The sequence below is a fragment of the Mus pahari genome, chromosome 10 (assembly GCF_900095145.1).
Source record: "Mus pahari chromosome 10, PAHARI_EIJ_v1.1, whole genome shotgun sequence".
NCBI lineage: Eukaryota > Metazoa > Chordata > Mammalia > Rodentia > Muridae > Mus > Mus pahari.
In genome coordinates, this window is record NC_034599.1 from 19686398 (window position 1) to 19704270 (window position 17873).

At 42.9% G+C, this 17873-nt stretch overlaps 1 protein-coding gene across 4 annotated transcripts in view; it reads right to left on the reverse strand.

Annotated features, from left to right (window-relative positions):
- Window positions 1–377: 377 nt before the first annotated feature.
- The window catches only part of Dpy19l1 (dpy-19 like C-mannosyltransferase 1), an 82514-nt gene continuing 65018 nt past the window's right edge, over window positions 378–17873 (reverse strand). For 3 of the 4 annotated variants that reach the window (XM_021208138.2, XM_029543065.1, XM_029543064.1), the window contains 6 exons: window positions 14246–14270; window positions 12769–12888; window positions 11040–11214; window positions 10302–10401; window positions 9127–9252; window positions 389–3044 (listed from right to left, as the gene is read on the reverse strand). In XM_021208138.2, coding sequence (XP_021063797.1) covers window positions 2888–3044; window positions 9127–9252; window positions 10302–10401; window positions 11040–11214; window positions 12769–12888; window positions 14246–14270 — 703 coding nt within the window. In that variant the 3' untranslated portion in view covers window positions 389–2887. Of the gene's footprint in view, window positions 3045–9126; window positions 9253–10301; window positions 10402–11039; window positions 11215–12768; window positions 12889–14245; window positions 14271–17873 lie in introns of all 4 variants that reach the window. The other variant, XM_021208140.2, reaches the window with a different exon arrangement.

Below are 17873 nucleotides of genomic sequence, written 5' to 3' on the forward strand. Positions count from 1 at the left end.
CCCAGCTAAGCTGCCTTCCCTCCAAGCAGCAGAAGCAATAATGCACGAATAAATGGACTATAATTTGGGGAATCTTTTACAACAAATGGCCTTTGGTGTAATGTATGAGAAAAGCTGTTAGCAATTCTATAATTATACCAATACATATGTCCCTTGATGAAAAAGAGGAACGTGTGGCTTTGACCATAAACACCGTACCGTTTTTGGATGATTCGAGCCCCTATCATCGGCAATGGGCCCCAGGTTGTCACCTTTCCCCATTTTAGCGAAGACTGGAAGGCGATATCGATCAGCTCACGGCCGTCTGACTACAGATGGGAATTTGTGCAGCCACAGTGGGTGCGGAGGACAGTAGCAGGCAGAAAACACTTGGCACATTTTTCATGGATTTTTTTTTTTATTTAACAGATATAGTACATGTAAACAAGGGGCATAAAATTCATAAAAATACAACACTCCTGTGCAGGATCGCTTTAGCTCAGACACATCCTTTTGTCTTCTCCCCCGTGCTGCTGGCCTACTGGAACAGCACACACTCTGACAGGCATTTCAGAGGTTCAGCTTTTAATGGACATATTACCCAGCTTATTTGTTTTTAATGTCACAATAATAACTATCCAACTGCCTTCTGTCTTTCCTTCCTTTCCTCACACTAAAGCAAAAATATTTGTAAACACTAAAAATATGCAAAATACTGAGCTTTAATACTGCATTGTCAGCTACATAAAATCTATTACTGCTCCATGTTGCCATAAAAGTGTTTCTGCCGCAGAGCGCTGGCTGCTACTAGATGTGCTGGACTCAGAACGCAGTGGGCCCCAAGGCCACAGTTCCAAGCTGACTTGCCTAAATACAAGCAGAACTTGCTGGTGGAGTTACATTATGACATACTGTTACAAAAGGTTTCTGCAAAAAAACTAATTTAGACTACTTTTAATGTTTCCCAGCATGTGAACTGGCTCTAATAGTATTTTAATGTTTTGTTTCTCTGTACAGAATTTCCAATCATTACATGTGAACTTATTATGAAGGGAATTGTTAGATGGTAAGGACAGAAAATAACTTTTAAAAGGTGATAAAAAAAAAATCCTAACTGCTGTATCCACACAGCAGCCATATTGGGCTGCAGAAGGGCTGTGGAGCAGACAGGGCATGCGTCCCTCACGCCCATGCCTGTCCCTTTCTTTACATTGCTCTGCATTGCCACACTATCACTCAAACACCCCTAAACCATGACCTCCAGTTGCTCCCCTATTTTCTGAGTTGGTAAAAGCTTGTGAAATAAAACTGAGCGTCAGATGAGGAAGCTTGGCCACACCCTGCAACAGTGGGCATGGCAGTCCCCGGGCAGCTTCAGGGAGGGAGAGCCTGGCTGGTGATGCTGGCTCTTTACTGAGGCCACACTCCTCAGTTGCAAGTGCAGGTGACCAATGTCCCCCCAGACAAGCTTGTCCTTGGGCTCTGGAAAGAAGGCAGAAAGAAGAGCTCTTCCTTCCGTGGCTGCCAGGACTGAAGTGGGGCCCGGAAGCCATCCCTGAGGGCTCAGGTCTCAAGGACAATCCACACTGAGTTAATCTGCCTGTGGTTAATAAAGAGAAGACTGTATAAAAAATGTGCAGCCAGCCATGGTCAGTTTACTTAGAATTTAAAACCTCAAAACCACTTCTTACAACAATGAAGATTATAGTTTTGAAGTATCTCATTTCACACAAATTAACTTCTAAGAAACAAAATTTGTATAAGAAATTCAAAGCAAGTTTAGGAATTTTTCAAAAAATAAAAAAACAAGAAATAATGGGTAAGACTGAGAGCACACTCACTCCACACACTGAATTTTTTTTTTTTTTTTTGAGGCAAAATTATAAGGCTTAAGGCTTCGTCTTATTAAAGACAGGCAATTTTGAAAGCAAAATAAAAAACTCTATTCATTTACATTTTGACAGAAGTTACTTAGGTTTTATTTTATCTTAATAGTGAAAGTAAAATTAGCATAAACTACAGTCTACTACGAACTATCTCTCTCTCTCTCTCTCTCTCTCTCTCTCTCTCTCTCTCTCTCTCTTTCTCTCTCTCTCTCCATATATATCAAGNTATANATGCATCATATTTGAAGTTGTCCAAAATAGTTTTTCCTAACGGCGTGATTAATCATAAAATTTTTTAAATGAATTAAAGGTATTAAAATATAATATTTGATTAATACTAAAAATGAGAAAAATACACAATTACTAATTTTGTAAGCAAGAATAAGCACTTGCTAATCAACCTAAAGAGAAGACAGTATTTCTGTGGAAAGGAAACCAGTCTGTGGGGGGGAAACACACACCACATAGCTGGGAACTAAAGGAACCGCTCCTTGCCACCATACCCACGAGTCTGGGTAACAGCAGGCAGGAAACACTTGATTCACAAGAGCAACACACAACAAGGAGAGCACCCGGAAGGGAAGTGAGGTTTACTGGCGACCCACACGCCAACCACGCCTGGACTTCGAGCTGAGACAAGTGTGCAAAGATAAGACCAGGAGGTAAATAGGAAGCAAGGGTGCTAACAGGCCCTTATCAGTCCAGAAGTGACTGTAGTTTCATATCATCTGTCATGACCCAAGATGTATTTCTACACAGATGGCTTTGTTCACCATAACACAAATATTTAAACCAAGTACAAGCATATTCTCATTTGCATAGCAAATTTTAACAGGTGCAGTGAAACAGTAACTAATCGATCTGGTGTAAGTCGTTTTTACAATCAGACTGGCAAGTTGACCAAATCAAATGTTTGCCATTTGAAAACAGTTACTTTCAAAGACATTCTAAAGGTTTGCGCTGAGTTAGTGGCAAAGCAGTAAAGCCATTACTGATGTGGTCTCTGGCAGATGCACGTGCGGTCACTGTCTGATAACTTCTAGAACTTTGTAAACACTGTTCTGGAACACTGTGGTAAAGTGAGGCTTGGAATCCTTCACCAAGATGTTGCACAAGGGTGTTTTCCCAGCATTGTCTGGATCCTCGACATCCCAGATTTCAGGCATGCTGCAGCCAGGCCTAGAGAAGAGATGGCACCGTTTAAAGTCAATGCACATTATTCAAGTGCAGACGGCACAGCAGTGTCCATACTTCTTGTCTCATCACACTTTTCCTACTTCCATTAATCAGCATAGCTCTTAAATCACACAACAGTCAGCATTACTTTTGAAAGCTGCCATAGCTCCTCTTTAGGACAATGGGAACACAGCATCACGGAGATGCACAGAATGCATGTGCTCAGGGACTAGGTTAGACAGCTGAGAGACTCCAGTAAGCTCTGCCTCTGCAACTCATCAAGAATGTGCTGATAGAGGTTTCCACTTGTGTAAAGGGAAGATTCCCACAACACCGGCTTGCCCCTCAGAGTGTGCAGGCTGAGGGCAATCACATGTTTACAGCACCAGGCTCCGAGTACAAACGTATTAGTTTAAACAATTATGAAATTTGCTTAGTTCATGGGGAAGGTATACTCATTATACTCTAAAATGAGTCAATTTAAAGCAAAGTCTTATTGTGATTGTGTGGGAGGGACACGGCAAAGAAACTGCCAATATGGCCGAATGGTTATGGTTTTTATTGTAGGTAAAAGAGAAAAATACCCAGAGTCTAGAGCAGAGAGAAAGAAGCAGACTGGATATGGCCAAAAGCAAAAATATCTAGAGGATTCTGGAAGAGTCCAGAGCAGAGAGGGAAAGAAGCAGGCTGGACATGGACAGGGCTGTCTGTCAGAGAAGCAAGAGTAGCAGGAGACAGGAGAGTGGCAGAGCTGGGACGGAGGTGAGAAGAACCAGTGTTGGTGACTGGGAAATGTATAACGAATACTTGTGAGATGGTACGGAGAGAGCCGAGGCCCAGCATGGGCTCTGACACACAATCAAATGTGCATGCCAATGGAGCCATGTGTCCCCTCTGACAGGGGTAAGGAAAATGACTCTTTATGACACTTGTGGCCGATAGGAGCCAGTTCACCAGTTCCCGAGGCATGCTGGCTCTTGTCTAACCACCAGAGATCCTCCTATAGTCCAGGCTGAGCACTTCTGGATATACAAACCACCTGACACCTGACAGAGGTAAGCTTACTTATTAGCTAAAGGAAATTAAACTGTAAATACAATGGATTTCTTTTCTTTTTTTTTCCATCCAAAATCAGAGTCTCACTGTATGGCCTAGGATAGCCTGAAACTTACAGTCTTCCTGACTCAGTTTCAGGGATTTGAATTCCAGATGTGTGCCACCGTGCCCAGCCAATAATATATTTTTATAAACAATATAGGTAGCTCTGCATGGTGGCATACATCTTTAATCCCTGAACTATGGAGGCAGAGGTAGGTAGACCTCTGTGAGTTCAAGGCCAGCCTGGTTTACATACTGAGCTTCAGGACAACCAGGACTACATAGAATGACTCTGTCTTAAAAACAAAACAAAACAAAACCTAGTATAAATAGGATTACCAAGTTATATTTGCCTAAATAACTCATACAAATAATTTAAACATTTTAAACAAGATCAGATTTATAGGGTTGCTGAATTTTCATGTGACTATTCTGTTTTTACTTGTTTGCCACTGGTACACACTGAAGTAGGAACATCTCAAATTCAAGGCTAGCCTGAGCAAGTTACTGAGATGATATCTCAAAACACACACACACACACACATACACATGCATGCACACTTGTACACACACACATACACACACACACACACACACACACACACACACACACAAACACGGATGAAAAAGGTCTGGGGCAGCATGCTTGAATAGCATAGATGAGGCCCTCACTGTCAATTCTTACTCAGAATAAGGGAAAGGAAAGGAAAGAAACAGGGAAAGTTAAAATTATAGAGAATGGACCATGGCTGCTGTTCTCTCTCTCTCCTCTCTCTCTCTCTCCTCTCTCTCTCCTCTCTCTCTCTCCCTCCCTCCCTCCTTCCCTCCCCTCCTCTCTCCTCTCCCATCCCCTTCCCTATCTCCTTTTCTCCCTCCCTCCCCACCCCTCCCTAAGAAACACTTATGAGAAGTCCAAGTTCCATTTAATCTCATTTCTTTGACTATCCAGCCCAATATTCATCACTCAGCAGGTACATACCTAGTCCTGAATATCATTTCTCAGAGGCACTGCTAATACATATCAGCATCTATCTATCCTGTTAGTGCTCTGATCCATGTTCCGTCTCATAAACAAGGACAGTTCTGAGTTGCTTTCATAAAACTGGGGACATTATGGGACTTGTAACAGTACAATTTAGTTATTTTTTGCATTTTGGTACAGGAAGGTTCACTTGCTCCTCTTCATAGCTGTTAGTTCTGATCTACGGTTACTGACAGACTCTCTTGGAGATGTGCACTTTGGTCACTTCACACTTTGCTGCCATAATGTAACATCACTACGTTCTGGTGCCTGTCTCTCTTTTGTAACTTAAATGTTCATTGTGTCCAAGACACAAATTTTCATTTTGCCTCCATCACATTAAAGGGCAGAGACCCTCCCAGTGATGTCCCAAAAAGGGTTCCAGTGTACTTTCTGAGTAGCCTCGCTAACACTGATGATGAACAGAGCTGAAGAACTAGAGTCTGGGCTTCTGGTTTCCACCCTTAAAGTTCTCGCTCTCTCACACACACACACACCAAAGCTGAACTGTTATCATACTTGGGGTCATAGAAAATATGACAGCTAAAAATTCAATACCTACTCTGGGTTTTCCAGAGCTCAACATGCTAAAGGAAAATGACGGGGCAAGAGCTGTCTTGTGCTCCCTGCCTGCCCCTATTACTGAAGTCCTGTAAAGTCTCCCCTGGCACTGAACCCCATCTTTCAACAGCATCTGTGACACTGGACACAGTGTGGTATGCTCATAATCCTGGATCCCCATAAGACTCAATCAGAAGCATCAGTTAATGCCAGTTTGGGGTCAGGCTAGATAACAGAGCAACATACAACACATGTTATCAAAAGAAAAATGGGGTAGGGGGACACCAGTGGCAATAGGAATGATTTCCCCCCCAGTATAAGTGTTTTCATTTTATTCAAACTGATCTGAATTAAGAAAAGCTTTTGTTGAAAATATAAAGTGGAAAAAGAAAAAGAAGGAAAGAAAGAGAAAGAAAAGGAACAAAGAAAAGAAAAAAGCTTATAAAAACTTATCTACAATTACCAAATTAAAAATGGTAATTTTAATTTTTAATTAAAAATTTTAGTTTTTGCCCACATGGAGATGTATCTGAGGAACGATCGAACCATACCATTAAGCCCTTAGGAGATCATGCACGAATGCATGCGTGAGCATGTGCAGGCACACACGTGCACATAGAAATACTCGCTCAGCACTAGACTTACATCCTTTCTCTCCCAAGCTCCGTCTGCTTCCCCTGTTCTGACATACTTTTATTTTCCAGTATCTGCAGCAAGCTGCAGGTTGTCTCTGACCAACCTAACTGATGCAGACTGAAGGCAGACAGAATTAAAAACGCAAACAAACAAAACACAAACTACAGTCATCAGAGAGAGGGGCCTCAGTTGAGGAAATGTCTCCATGAGGTCCAGCTGTAAGGCATTTTCTTAATTAGTGATCAACAGGGGACGTGGTGGTGCCGTCCATCCCTGGCCTGGTGGTCCTGGGCTCTATAAGACTGTGAAAGCCAGGGAAAGCAAGCCAGTAAGCAGCACTGCTCCATGGCCTCTGCATCAGCTCCTGCCTCCAGGTCCCTGCCCTGCCTAAGTTCCTGCCCTGTCTTACTTTGGTAATGAACAATAATGTGAAGTATAATAAACCCTTTCTTTCTAAATTGTTTTTGGGTCACAGTAAGAGAAACCGTGACTAAGACAGCTCTCGTGGACCTGCACAAGGTTTCCAGAGGGTATGCCTTCAGTCTGCCTGGACTTCCACTGGAACAGGAACTGGAAGCAGGCAGGACAAAGCCACCTCTTGGCCGCCACCTCTTGGCTTCCCCCTCCCCCTCCTGATGAAACCAGCCAAGGCTATGGAGTCCACATCCAGATGGCAGAGGCACGACGTGCTCCCTCTCTGCTGCAACCTGAATTGCAACCCGAGTGATCTGAAGCAGTTAAACAGTACTGGTCTTGCTTGGAGGCAACATTTATTACCTTATATCAGTATTATAACCATACAATTCCTCATGTTGTAGTGACTCTCAATCACAAAAATAGTTTCATTGCTACTTCTTAACTGTAATTTTGCTACTGCTATGAATGGCAATATAAATATCTATGTTTACCAATGGTTTTAGATGACTCCTGTGAAAGGGTCATTCAACCTCAAGAGGTTGTAACCCACAGGTTGAGAACCACTATATCTTCTGTGTCCTCTATGTCCTTAACCATGCACATAAAACCAATTCTCTGCATATCAAAGGATGGCACCACCAGAGTTGTGCAAACCCATACTGCTCCATCAAGACTGCACAATACAAGGTAACTCGGACATTTAAAAAATGTCACACAAGGGACTAGAAAACAAAGATCAATTTTGGGTCAATTTCCATCAGTTGGAGAAAAGGCTATGCAAATGATTTTCCTGTTCCAGTGGCCTCATGTTTCTTAAAGGGGGAAAACCAAGGAGATAAAGACTCCAACTTCACAGAAGGCTGTCAAGATGCGGAGCTGCTGCAAATGTTCACCCAGCACTGCCTTCTTACATGGCCTCATAATACTTAGACACTTGGATTCTATACAATGTATAGAACAGAGATAATTGTTGAGTATGTGAATCTTATTATAACCACATCACTACAAGCATTTAAAATTTTTCTTTTATGTAGGGAAATGTTTTGTGTGCGTTATGTTTATGTACATTGCATAAGAGCTTAATGCCTGTGGAGGCCAGGAGAGTGCATCAGATCCTCTGAACTGTTACTGATAGTTGTGAGACAGCTCAAGGGTGCTGGGAAATGAACCCAAGTTCTCTGTAGGAATAGCCAAGATGGGTAAATGCTAAGCCATCTCCTTGACATTGGTTATAAGCATTTAAGACATGTTCTACATGATAACAGCAATAACAGTTTCTATAAATGATTAAATTCAAATCACTTAGAACTTACTCATAGGAAGGGCTTTCCATAATCAGTAACTAGCTTAGGTCTTGTAGACAAAGCTATGTAGGTGCTATGTCGCAGAATTGTTTTCATTCATGAAGTTTATATGAACAGTTTCTCTTAATGCCCTGTAGTGTCACTGAAATTAACAGCACACAAGGATAGAGCCGTCCCTTGAAGGTTTCAGTAAGAGTTCTAATGTAATACATACAATGCCCTCAATTCTTGGTGAAACCATTAAGCCCTGTGCTCTCCATTTAGGGACACTTTTGACCTGGAATTCCAGGTCACTGTCATCTGCTGTCTCATTTGTCTTCAGCATTGCTGAGCTCTGTTTTGGTTTGTTTTGAGCCAGAATCTTGCTATGCAATCCAGGCTGTTGTCAAAGTCCACATGTAACTCAAATTTGTACTCCTCCCCTCGATGTGCTGAGTGCTGGGATGCCAGGGGTGTGCCCGGCCCCTGGCAAGGCTGTAAGTCATGTCCACTTCAGAAGTTATATTCCATTTTGAGATCTTTATGTCATTGTAGCTATGCTCTGATCAGTGGATTTCTTCATGGAAGCAAACTAGTCCAACTATAAACTCAGGAGGGTGTGGGCAAAGCAAGACAGGAGAGTTTCACTTGAAGTGCTTTACCAGACAACCACATCCAGGACATGTGTCAGGTATGTAGATTTAATCTGGACAGTGAGTCCCTGAGTTGTTGCTGCTACTGAAGCACAGCCAGACTTTCTCATTACTTGGTTTCAGAGCCTAAGTCAATTCTAACTAAACTATTTAAAAAAACAAAATCAAGTGCAAATAAGAACAACATGGAAGATAATCAATCTGAATGTAGTCACTTCAAGGCAATCACTGTTAAAAAGTATATTTCTATAGTGAGTAAAAAGGTCTAATTCAAATTATGTACAGAGTATTTTGTTCATACTTTTGAAAATGTTTTATTTTACATATATCATATTATATATTATACATATAAAACACTTACCATGGGTTTAAGCTAACTTCTCACTTATATGAACTCACTTGTGTAAAATACTTACTTGGATCTTCTTATGCACCATGACTCTTCCAAAATGTAGTAATTCACTTTTAATTTTATCAATTCCTTCTTCACGTCCTCAGGTGCTTTCCGGCTATACATTGAATATACTATTTTTGTTCTGGCTCTTGAAGAAAAAAAAATAAGTAGGCAAAAACTTTGCAGATTAAAAAGGGCATGGCCAGCGTGACATGGATGGGATGGGACTAGGCACACTCCAGAGAAGACAGAAGGTGGAAAGGCCCGAGAGGAGCTGGCAAGGCTCCTTGGGAGGTCAGACAAGGAGGCTGATGGAGCCTGGGTTCTGGGAGAAGGGGCTTGGCGCTAAAGAACACCCGCATTTCCAAACTTAATGCTGCCTTTGCTCCCTTGCTTTGCCTATAACTGTCCAGCAATCCCCGAGTGTGAGCAGGGATGAGACCACACAGCAACACAGTTGCAAGAGGCCACTGGCAACCACACACCTCTCCACTGACTCCTAGATCTGAGAAAAACTTACTCTACAAAACTGCTTTGGAAAATTGTACTGAAATTTGACTTTTTAATGAAAAAGCTTTTTATTTATAAAATGTGCATCCCATTGTTATGCAAAACAATATACTAATAGCATTCATCCAATCATTTGGGAAATGACTAGCTTTATCTCCTCTGGAAAGTACATCTATATTAAATCTATCACCTCTTCCAGGAGAATAGAATGCATGGTTTATGGGAAAAACAAGTAAGCTTTATATGACCATGGAAAATATCTAAGTTCATTATAGCAAACAATATCATAAAAGCAGAGCAGAACTACCACTGAATGAATCTCTTCCAACTGATTCCTCAGATTGCAAGAAAAAAAAAATCCAGTAAGGAGCAGGCTTTACTAAAAAAAACTTAAACTGGTGACTGTTGGACAACTGTGGGTGATAGTGCTAAGGAGACCTGGATACCTTGGACAACTGACAGGATTTCTTTTATCTGTTCAATAGAAAGTCGTAATCAAAGACATCAGCATTACTACACCATGGAGCCTCAACAGCCCGCTTCCAGCCCAGCCGCTCCTTCCCCATGACTGACTCTGAAGTCACTCTGCTGACCCTATCTTCTCAGAAACCCTCCTCTTCTGCAGGGATCCTCACTCGATGGCTATCTGTGAGACCTGTCCTTCCCACCATGCACCTGTGCACTTACCTTAGACCTGCATCTTCATAATGTGGGTGGTTCACCACGGGTCGCAGAGCAGAGAGCTTCACACTTGCCATGGTGGGCATGGCGCCTGCAAACACTGCATCTGGAAGCAATTGCATGGCCTCAGGAACAGGCCAAACCAGCATCAGCAGGGCTTGCTGTCAGGACAGCCCAGTTATTTCACAAGTAACAGAACTGGCTGAAAGCCAGGGAGGACACAAGTTAAAGGTTCAAGGGCAGCAGCAGAACGAAGCCAGTGGCTGACAGAGAGGTCTGCAGCCAGGCTTGGGGAAGGGTGGACAGCGCGGAGCAGGGAGTGTCAGCTTCCTTTCTCTTCCTTTCCTTGTCTAGTATCTTGGAGCACAGTCTCCAGCTGACTAAGAAAGTTTCACAGCACCAACCACTTCCTACTGGGACAGCAAGTCCATGGAGACTCGTGGAATTAAGGTCCATGACCCATTGGGAAGACTAATACTGAAATTCCATCAAGGAAGGAAACATAACAGGATCATGTTAAATGTAGAACTTACCACTTTGGAAAACTTTTATAAATTTAAACTTATATGACAATAACAAACTAAATCACTAAGGTGTATACAGCATTCCCCACCTTAAACCATGTAGCCAATAGTGTTAACTCCTCTACAAGACTTCAGGTAGGATTTTGTGGTAACATGAAATTGTAGTGGAAAGAGAATCCTAGCTAGATTAAAAAATAGCAGGGCTTTCTTGCTATTTTACCTGGTTTTGTGCTGTATCTGATCCATTCTATGAGTTCTTCTTGTGGTAAATTGCTGAACTCCCCTACAATGTTCCACTGGGTTTGTAGGTTTGCCGAACCTTGAATAGACATTGCTGCTAATATAGCAAAGACAACAGCACCAGGATGCACTTTGCCAAAGAGCCATCCAAACAGCTGAAATTCAAGAAAAAGCCTTGGTAACTTCAGTACAAAGCAGTGTGTACCAGCAAGGTAACCCTCCCAAGGAAGAACTCAACCTGTGCTGCAGTGCAACATGTGGACTGTTTAAAGAAGAATTTCATTATGACTACCGTAGGAGACGTTAGAGGAGAACTGTGGAGTCAGCTCGCTCTTCCACCTCATGTGAACAGCAGGCATTGGACTCAGGTCACCGTGCTTGGCATCAGGTGCCTTTACCCACTGAGCCATCTTGCTGGCCCAGCACATAATACTTGAACAATGAGATTCGGTATCAAAACTATTGTAGCTAAGAAACGCAGCTTCTTCTCTCTGCGAGGAGAGCCAGGTTACCTGCCTGATTTATAAGGTCCAGCCTGAAGTAAAAACAAGAGCCCATTTATAAAACTTGTTGGTTCAGAATAGGCTAGGGACCCAGCTTACTGGTACAGCACTTGCCTGTGGGTCTGGGTTTGATCTCCAGTACCACAGCAGGAGCAAACTTAACCCAATGCAGAGTCCATCTGAGTTTGCAACACAGTGTAGACACTAATGGTAGCCCTAATGGTGGAGTGGGAGTCAAGATGGAGGACTTGCCACCGCTCTGTTTCCTGTCCCAACCCAGCCTAGAGGAGGGGAATGGGAGAGGTGTGGGGCTTCTCTAAGACAGTGTGCGCACTGTGAAGCATCTGCGCAAACACAGTCCACACTCGGGACAGACACATCCCACTGTCCTTTCCATCAGGCGCCCTGCCTGACTTCTGGGGAACAGACACCCCTAGAACTAAGAGCTGGTGCTTCGTAAATGTCTGTTAAAGTTAATAGAGGTGAGGCTGCACCTTTGCTGACTAAAAAGTCAGCCACACTACAGAGGAGCAGAAATGCCTGAGTATAATTACATGATAAATAAGAGTAAATTGTCAAGGATGACTAAAGAATAAAACTAGGGACGCATGTACTTATATGTACACACAAGGAAAAACATCTTAAAGCTTGATTTTGAATAAGAGAATGCAATTTGAAAGCTAACTTCAAACCCACTTTTAGATATTATATAGCTAGGTAGAAGCACATGCCTTTAAACCCAATACTCAAGAGGCAGAGGCAAGAGTTCAAGGCCAGCCTGGCCTACAAACCAAGTTCCAGGACAGCCAGGGTTACACAGAGGAACTTTTTCTTGAAAAACCAAAAAACTACCCCAATACAATAATAATAATAATAATAATAATAATAATAATAATAATAATGATATCAAAGTAAATATGTGATAGAAAAATAAAAAATTCCTCTACAGTCGAGTTGTCCTTTCTATCAGCCCCTGTACTAATTGCTGATGAGCCCAGACTGCATTGATGTGGTATCTGCTGTTTGCCAGGATAATTTTACAAGCTAGAGGAGCAGACAGTGATCAGCCTAAACCACTAGGCTATAGGAAGTTGTAGAGAGAAGCAAAGAGAAGAACTTCAGGGGTAGGGAATGATAGCCCATCAGCCAGTACTACTTTAGGATCCCTTAGTAGCCAAGGCTGGCCTAGAACTGTCACTAAGTTACCTGTCTGGAACAGATCAAGGATGCCATAACACACATGTGTGGTGTCAGGAAGAGCTTCAGTCTCATGATCAGAACACCAAGGGCTGTGTATGCTAACAGCTGCAGAGCATGGTAAACCAACTGACGGGAGGAAACAGAAGTGTTCATCTCCATCATTTGTGAAGGCAAGACATTGTTAATTTGAGCATGCAGAAATGATTTCTTAAATGACTCTTTCTATGGAATATTTCTAACAATTCTTAGAGAATTTCAAACAAGGCATCTTGAACACAATCATTCCCTACAACTTCCCCTAATTCCAGAGTCTTGGAGTCACACCCAAACTCTTCACATCCTCTTAGCTTTGTGTCCTTCATTAAAACAGTAATACCTCAGAGTCCACTTTGTGGTATGTACACATAAATACACACATCTTTCCCCTCCTCTCTTCTTCTCCCTTTCTCCCTCTCTCCCTTCACAACTTTCTCATGGGTTTGAGATCATCTGCTGGAGCATTTTGGACTTACCAGGGGCCACATCTTTAAAGAAAACTGATACTCAACCCTGCAGAATCCATCGACAGTCTATAGCGCCTAAGTTTGGAGTAGAGGCTCATAAGCACCAGCCCCATCCATGCGAGAATATGGACTGGCTTGGGGGTCCACAGGTCTTGTGCAGGCAACCCCTGCTGTGAGTTCAGATATAGCAGTCCTGTGTGCAGAAGCTGCTACAGTTGTCCCTGACCCTGGCTTGGTGGTAGAAGGAATCACAGCGACACCACCTGTGTGGCTGAGCACACTACTCACTTGCTCTCTGCACTTCAGGGAGAAGGGAGAACTCCCTCCATCTGCAGGCATGGGGAAACTGTTAACATGGACTACCAGGCTGTATGATTTTATCAGAGCCACACAGTCAAGCATTTGTGCAACTGCATTCAGAGTCAAGCTTGCAGTTAACATAGCCTGATTTCCAGGTCTACCTTAATTCTACCTTGTTTTTGTCATTAGACCAAGGCTCAGAAGTGGACAGAGGAATGGAGGCCACTGCCTCCAAATCACAGTGCTTCACCCTGCACTGTGTGAAGCCAGCTGATCTCTGGAAGGTAGGGACAGCAGCCAGTCACATCTCTGAGGATTTTGGACAAGGTGTAGAAAAACGTGGCATTCTACCACACAAGGATACCTCGCACACTTGCCTCACTGGACTCCAGAAACTAACTTTTGTTACTGCAGCGACTCACTCACTGACCAAAAGTATTTATTAGTTTAGCAAATGAATCAGCCAATCAGCTTGCTCATTCCTACAAAAAGCAAACCATATGCAAGAATTTTGAAGATAAATAAATGACAAGTACCAATAAATCTAGATACCAGGAATATAAACCAAAGAATGAATGCACACACACACACACACACACACACACACACACACACACACACACACACACACACACACAGAGTGTATATGAAGTAAAGTCTTGGTAATGTTAAATATTTACCTCTCCATGATCAAACTGTTGTTTTCTGAAATGAAAAAAAAAAAAATACTACTGAGGTACTCCATTGACTTTTTCTTTTATCTACAAATAAGAGCTTTTACAACTTGTTTAGTATTCCTCTCAGATATGTAAATCAGAACTAAAAATTTTATCCCACTGCTAGTATACAACCACTTAAGATAGTTTATTTTTTAAATGGCAGTGTACATCTGACTAGGTATGTATTTACCATACCAATAATCACATGGTGTACACAGCGGATCACTTCAGGCATGACATGAAGAACCCTGAATCCTGCAGAGCCCGTGTGCCTGCTTCCTCCCCTAGTGACTGACCCCTGAGTTCTCTGTACTGCAGCAACAGAGATGGCAGAGACACAGGAGTCGCGGGCAGTCTTCTCAGCACCAGGTCTTTAACATGCAAACATGCACAACATCTGCCCTCAGCTTTGCATAAATGTTCTCTTTCTGGATACTGTGCTTAGAGACTGACAAGTCCTGCCCTCATCTCTCCCTGCTGACCGTCAATTCCTACAGTAACAGGAAGAGCATTTAGAGAAAGGACTAGCCATCCATCTACTCCTTTGCTTCAAAGTCTAAAATGGATGAGGATCCTCTGCAATTAATATGGACTCTCAATCCAACAGCTTCAATGTTCCTCCTCCAGTGACCCCACTCCTCATCCTAGACAGCTACCTCCTCCCTTGTTCTCCCCTAATTGCAGTGACCTGGTCACAAGCTAACTGATCCCCAAAGCCACCAGAGAGGCTTGTCTCCTACCCAGTGTCCACTTCATGGCCACACCCATCCCACGGGATTCACATTTTATCTTCTGTTCACTTTACTTGCCCTTCCCCACTAAAATGGGACATGCAAGAGTCCAGAGTACAATCTAGTCATCCATCTACTCAAGTTCCCGGAATACTGAACACACAGGAGAAAGGGAAGTAACAAGATCTAAAAGCACACTTCTCTCAGGGTTTAAAGTCAAAGGGAAAGAAGGTAAATAAGCAATTGACTCCCAGCAACTGCAGCTGTGGAGAACAGGAAATGGTGTGACATGCAGGATCATGACTGCCCAGAAAGGCTCATCACCACTGAGTGGTATCTGAGGGGATCAGGGAGGGGAGACTGGAAGACCCTGCAGGCAAAGGGCAGACAGTGTAGGGAGGTCCTGCCAAGCCAGCCATGGAGGCAGTGCACTTGGTGAGGAGAAAAGGCAGAGAGACACTAAGAGAGGTCCATGGAAGGGAGGAAAAGGAGACCCATGAAAGGTCCTGGAGACCAAAATGAGGACTGTGATGTAGTTGAGCTTAAGTGATTTGAAGGACTGAAGAGAACAAGCATATGGTGTGCTCTGCCTTCTTCTAGAAACATTTGCAGCTGGAGACAGGTCAGAGGCAGAAATACTCAGGAAGTGGCAGGAGACGGTAATCTACGGAGGCAGCTAACAGATCAGAGGAAGAGTGGGCAGTGGTAGTCAAAGTTTAGATAGCATTCTAAATATGACAATGGCAAGATTTGCATACTGTTAGTATGTGGACCTAAGAGCAGAATCAAAGACTGGATTCTGAGATAAGCCATGGGGAAAACGGAGGTGTCAGATAGGAGAGGTGGATCTGGAAGCTTTCTGACAAGGGGAACATTGAGAGATTCAGAGTTGTTCCCAAGATTTGAACATAGATGAGTATCTGTATCAATGATCCTCTTGCCCCAACCTGGAAAGAACATAATCTGATTTGGAAATCTGATCTCAAAAAAAAAAAAAAAAAAATGTGTACACACTGATTTTATCAAACACACAAACCAAGCATGAAGGAGGTAGGATGTCCCCTCTTTCCAAGCTAAAGCTGTCTTCATTCCCTGAGCATGCGCAGTGCTAACATGCTGCAATCATTTGCCATTTCCATGGGCAGCAAGGGAGGCCAATCCCAGCACCCCGGCCAATAAGACTGCACTCAGGATGATCTAAGAGCTGATGCAGTTTCTACACGAGGCCATGGCTACCCTCCTTCACCTCCAGGTCCATGATTAAAGCAGTTATGGTGGTCACATCCAAATTAAATGTACCTCTTTCTCATCCCCTCTATTTTAAAATGAGTTTTTTCTTAGGTGAAATAAGATATCAACAAGCTGGTCCATTTCCACAAGAGAGCTTGGACCCCAGTGACCTGAAAAGCCCACAGGACTCGGGTTTTCTGAAATTGCCTCTGTAGTTAAGTTACTCTTGAAGAGGCAGTTCTATTTTTCTATGAAAAGTTTTCAGCTCCTTTTCCAGAATTGCCCACTACAGTTCTAACTTTGAAGCTGCTTTTCTGAACTCTTTCAACAAAACAAAACAAACCACTGCCTCAAATGATGAGAAATGTTGGCATCATATAAACCAAAGTCATTTCCTTCTTCCTACCTATCCTCACAAGTACAAGCAAGACACAGTTATAGCCAACTGTTTCTAAATGATACACAAGATTGGTCCATATGTGAGCAAAGCTCTGAAGGTCAAGGGACAGTGTAAAGGAGAGGATATTCAAGTTATAAAAGAAAATGCATATAAATACATAACTTATAGTTACCATATCTGTCTGTCTGTCTGTCTGTATTATTTGACTTTTCAAAAAACTTCCAGTGACTTATGCTCAAACTATTCTCCAAAAGATGGCAAAAACATTCCACTTTACCTTATACCAGGACCATAATTTTATTTTATTCCGATACATATATACTTGACCATGTTAACTATCCATATTATGCACAATACCGTGCTTAGCACCCTTTGACCTCCATCTTCATTTGTGTAAACTCTTCCACAGGATGGACCTGCAGTGGGGGAACTGCTCCGTTGAAGGGCAGGCCCATTGTGTGTTTCTTGCCACAGCCAATTTTTCCTTCCAGCTGTGCAAACCCTGGTTGTTACCAACTCTTACTACTCTGTAAGTAGACAGACTTTAGTTTTACCCAAAATGTCTTCACCACAAGGCTGTAGGCCTTTCTGAGCCTCCATGAGTCGTGTGTAAATAAACACTCATCCTTTCAATTACTACTCTTCTCTAGGGGCTACATGAAAAGCTGGGCTGACAGGGAGTGCAGACAACAAGTTATGGACAAGGGTTCAACCCCTGCAGACCTGGACATAGGGACAACTTGCCATCATGAAAGTGCACAAGAAGGTCCTGGGCGAGAGTGTGGTGGAGAGAGAAACAAGGCGCTCTTCCGGTGAAGTTTTCTGGGTCTTTGTATGCTTCTGGCTGTTATCAGTCCTGAGTCACACACCACAGATATTTTCTGTAACTTTCCTTTCCTTTCTTTTTTTTTTTTTTTCGAATTTTTCTTATTATTATTTTCTTTATTTACATTTCAAATGCTATCCCAAAAGTTCCCTATACTCCACACACACACACACCCCCCGCCCCTGCTCCCCTACCCACCCACTCCCACTACTTGGCCCAGGCCTTCCCCTGTGCTGGGCCATATAAAGTTTGCAAGACCAAGGGGCCTCTCTTCCCAGTGATGGCCAATTAGGTCATCTTCTGCTTCATATGCAGCTAGAGACACAAGCTCAGGGGGTACTGGTTAGTTCATATTGTTGTTCCACTTATAGGGTTGCAGCCCCCTTCAGTTCCTTGGGTACT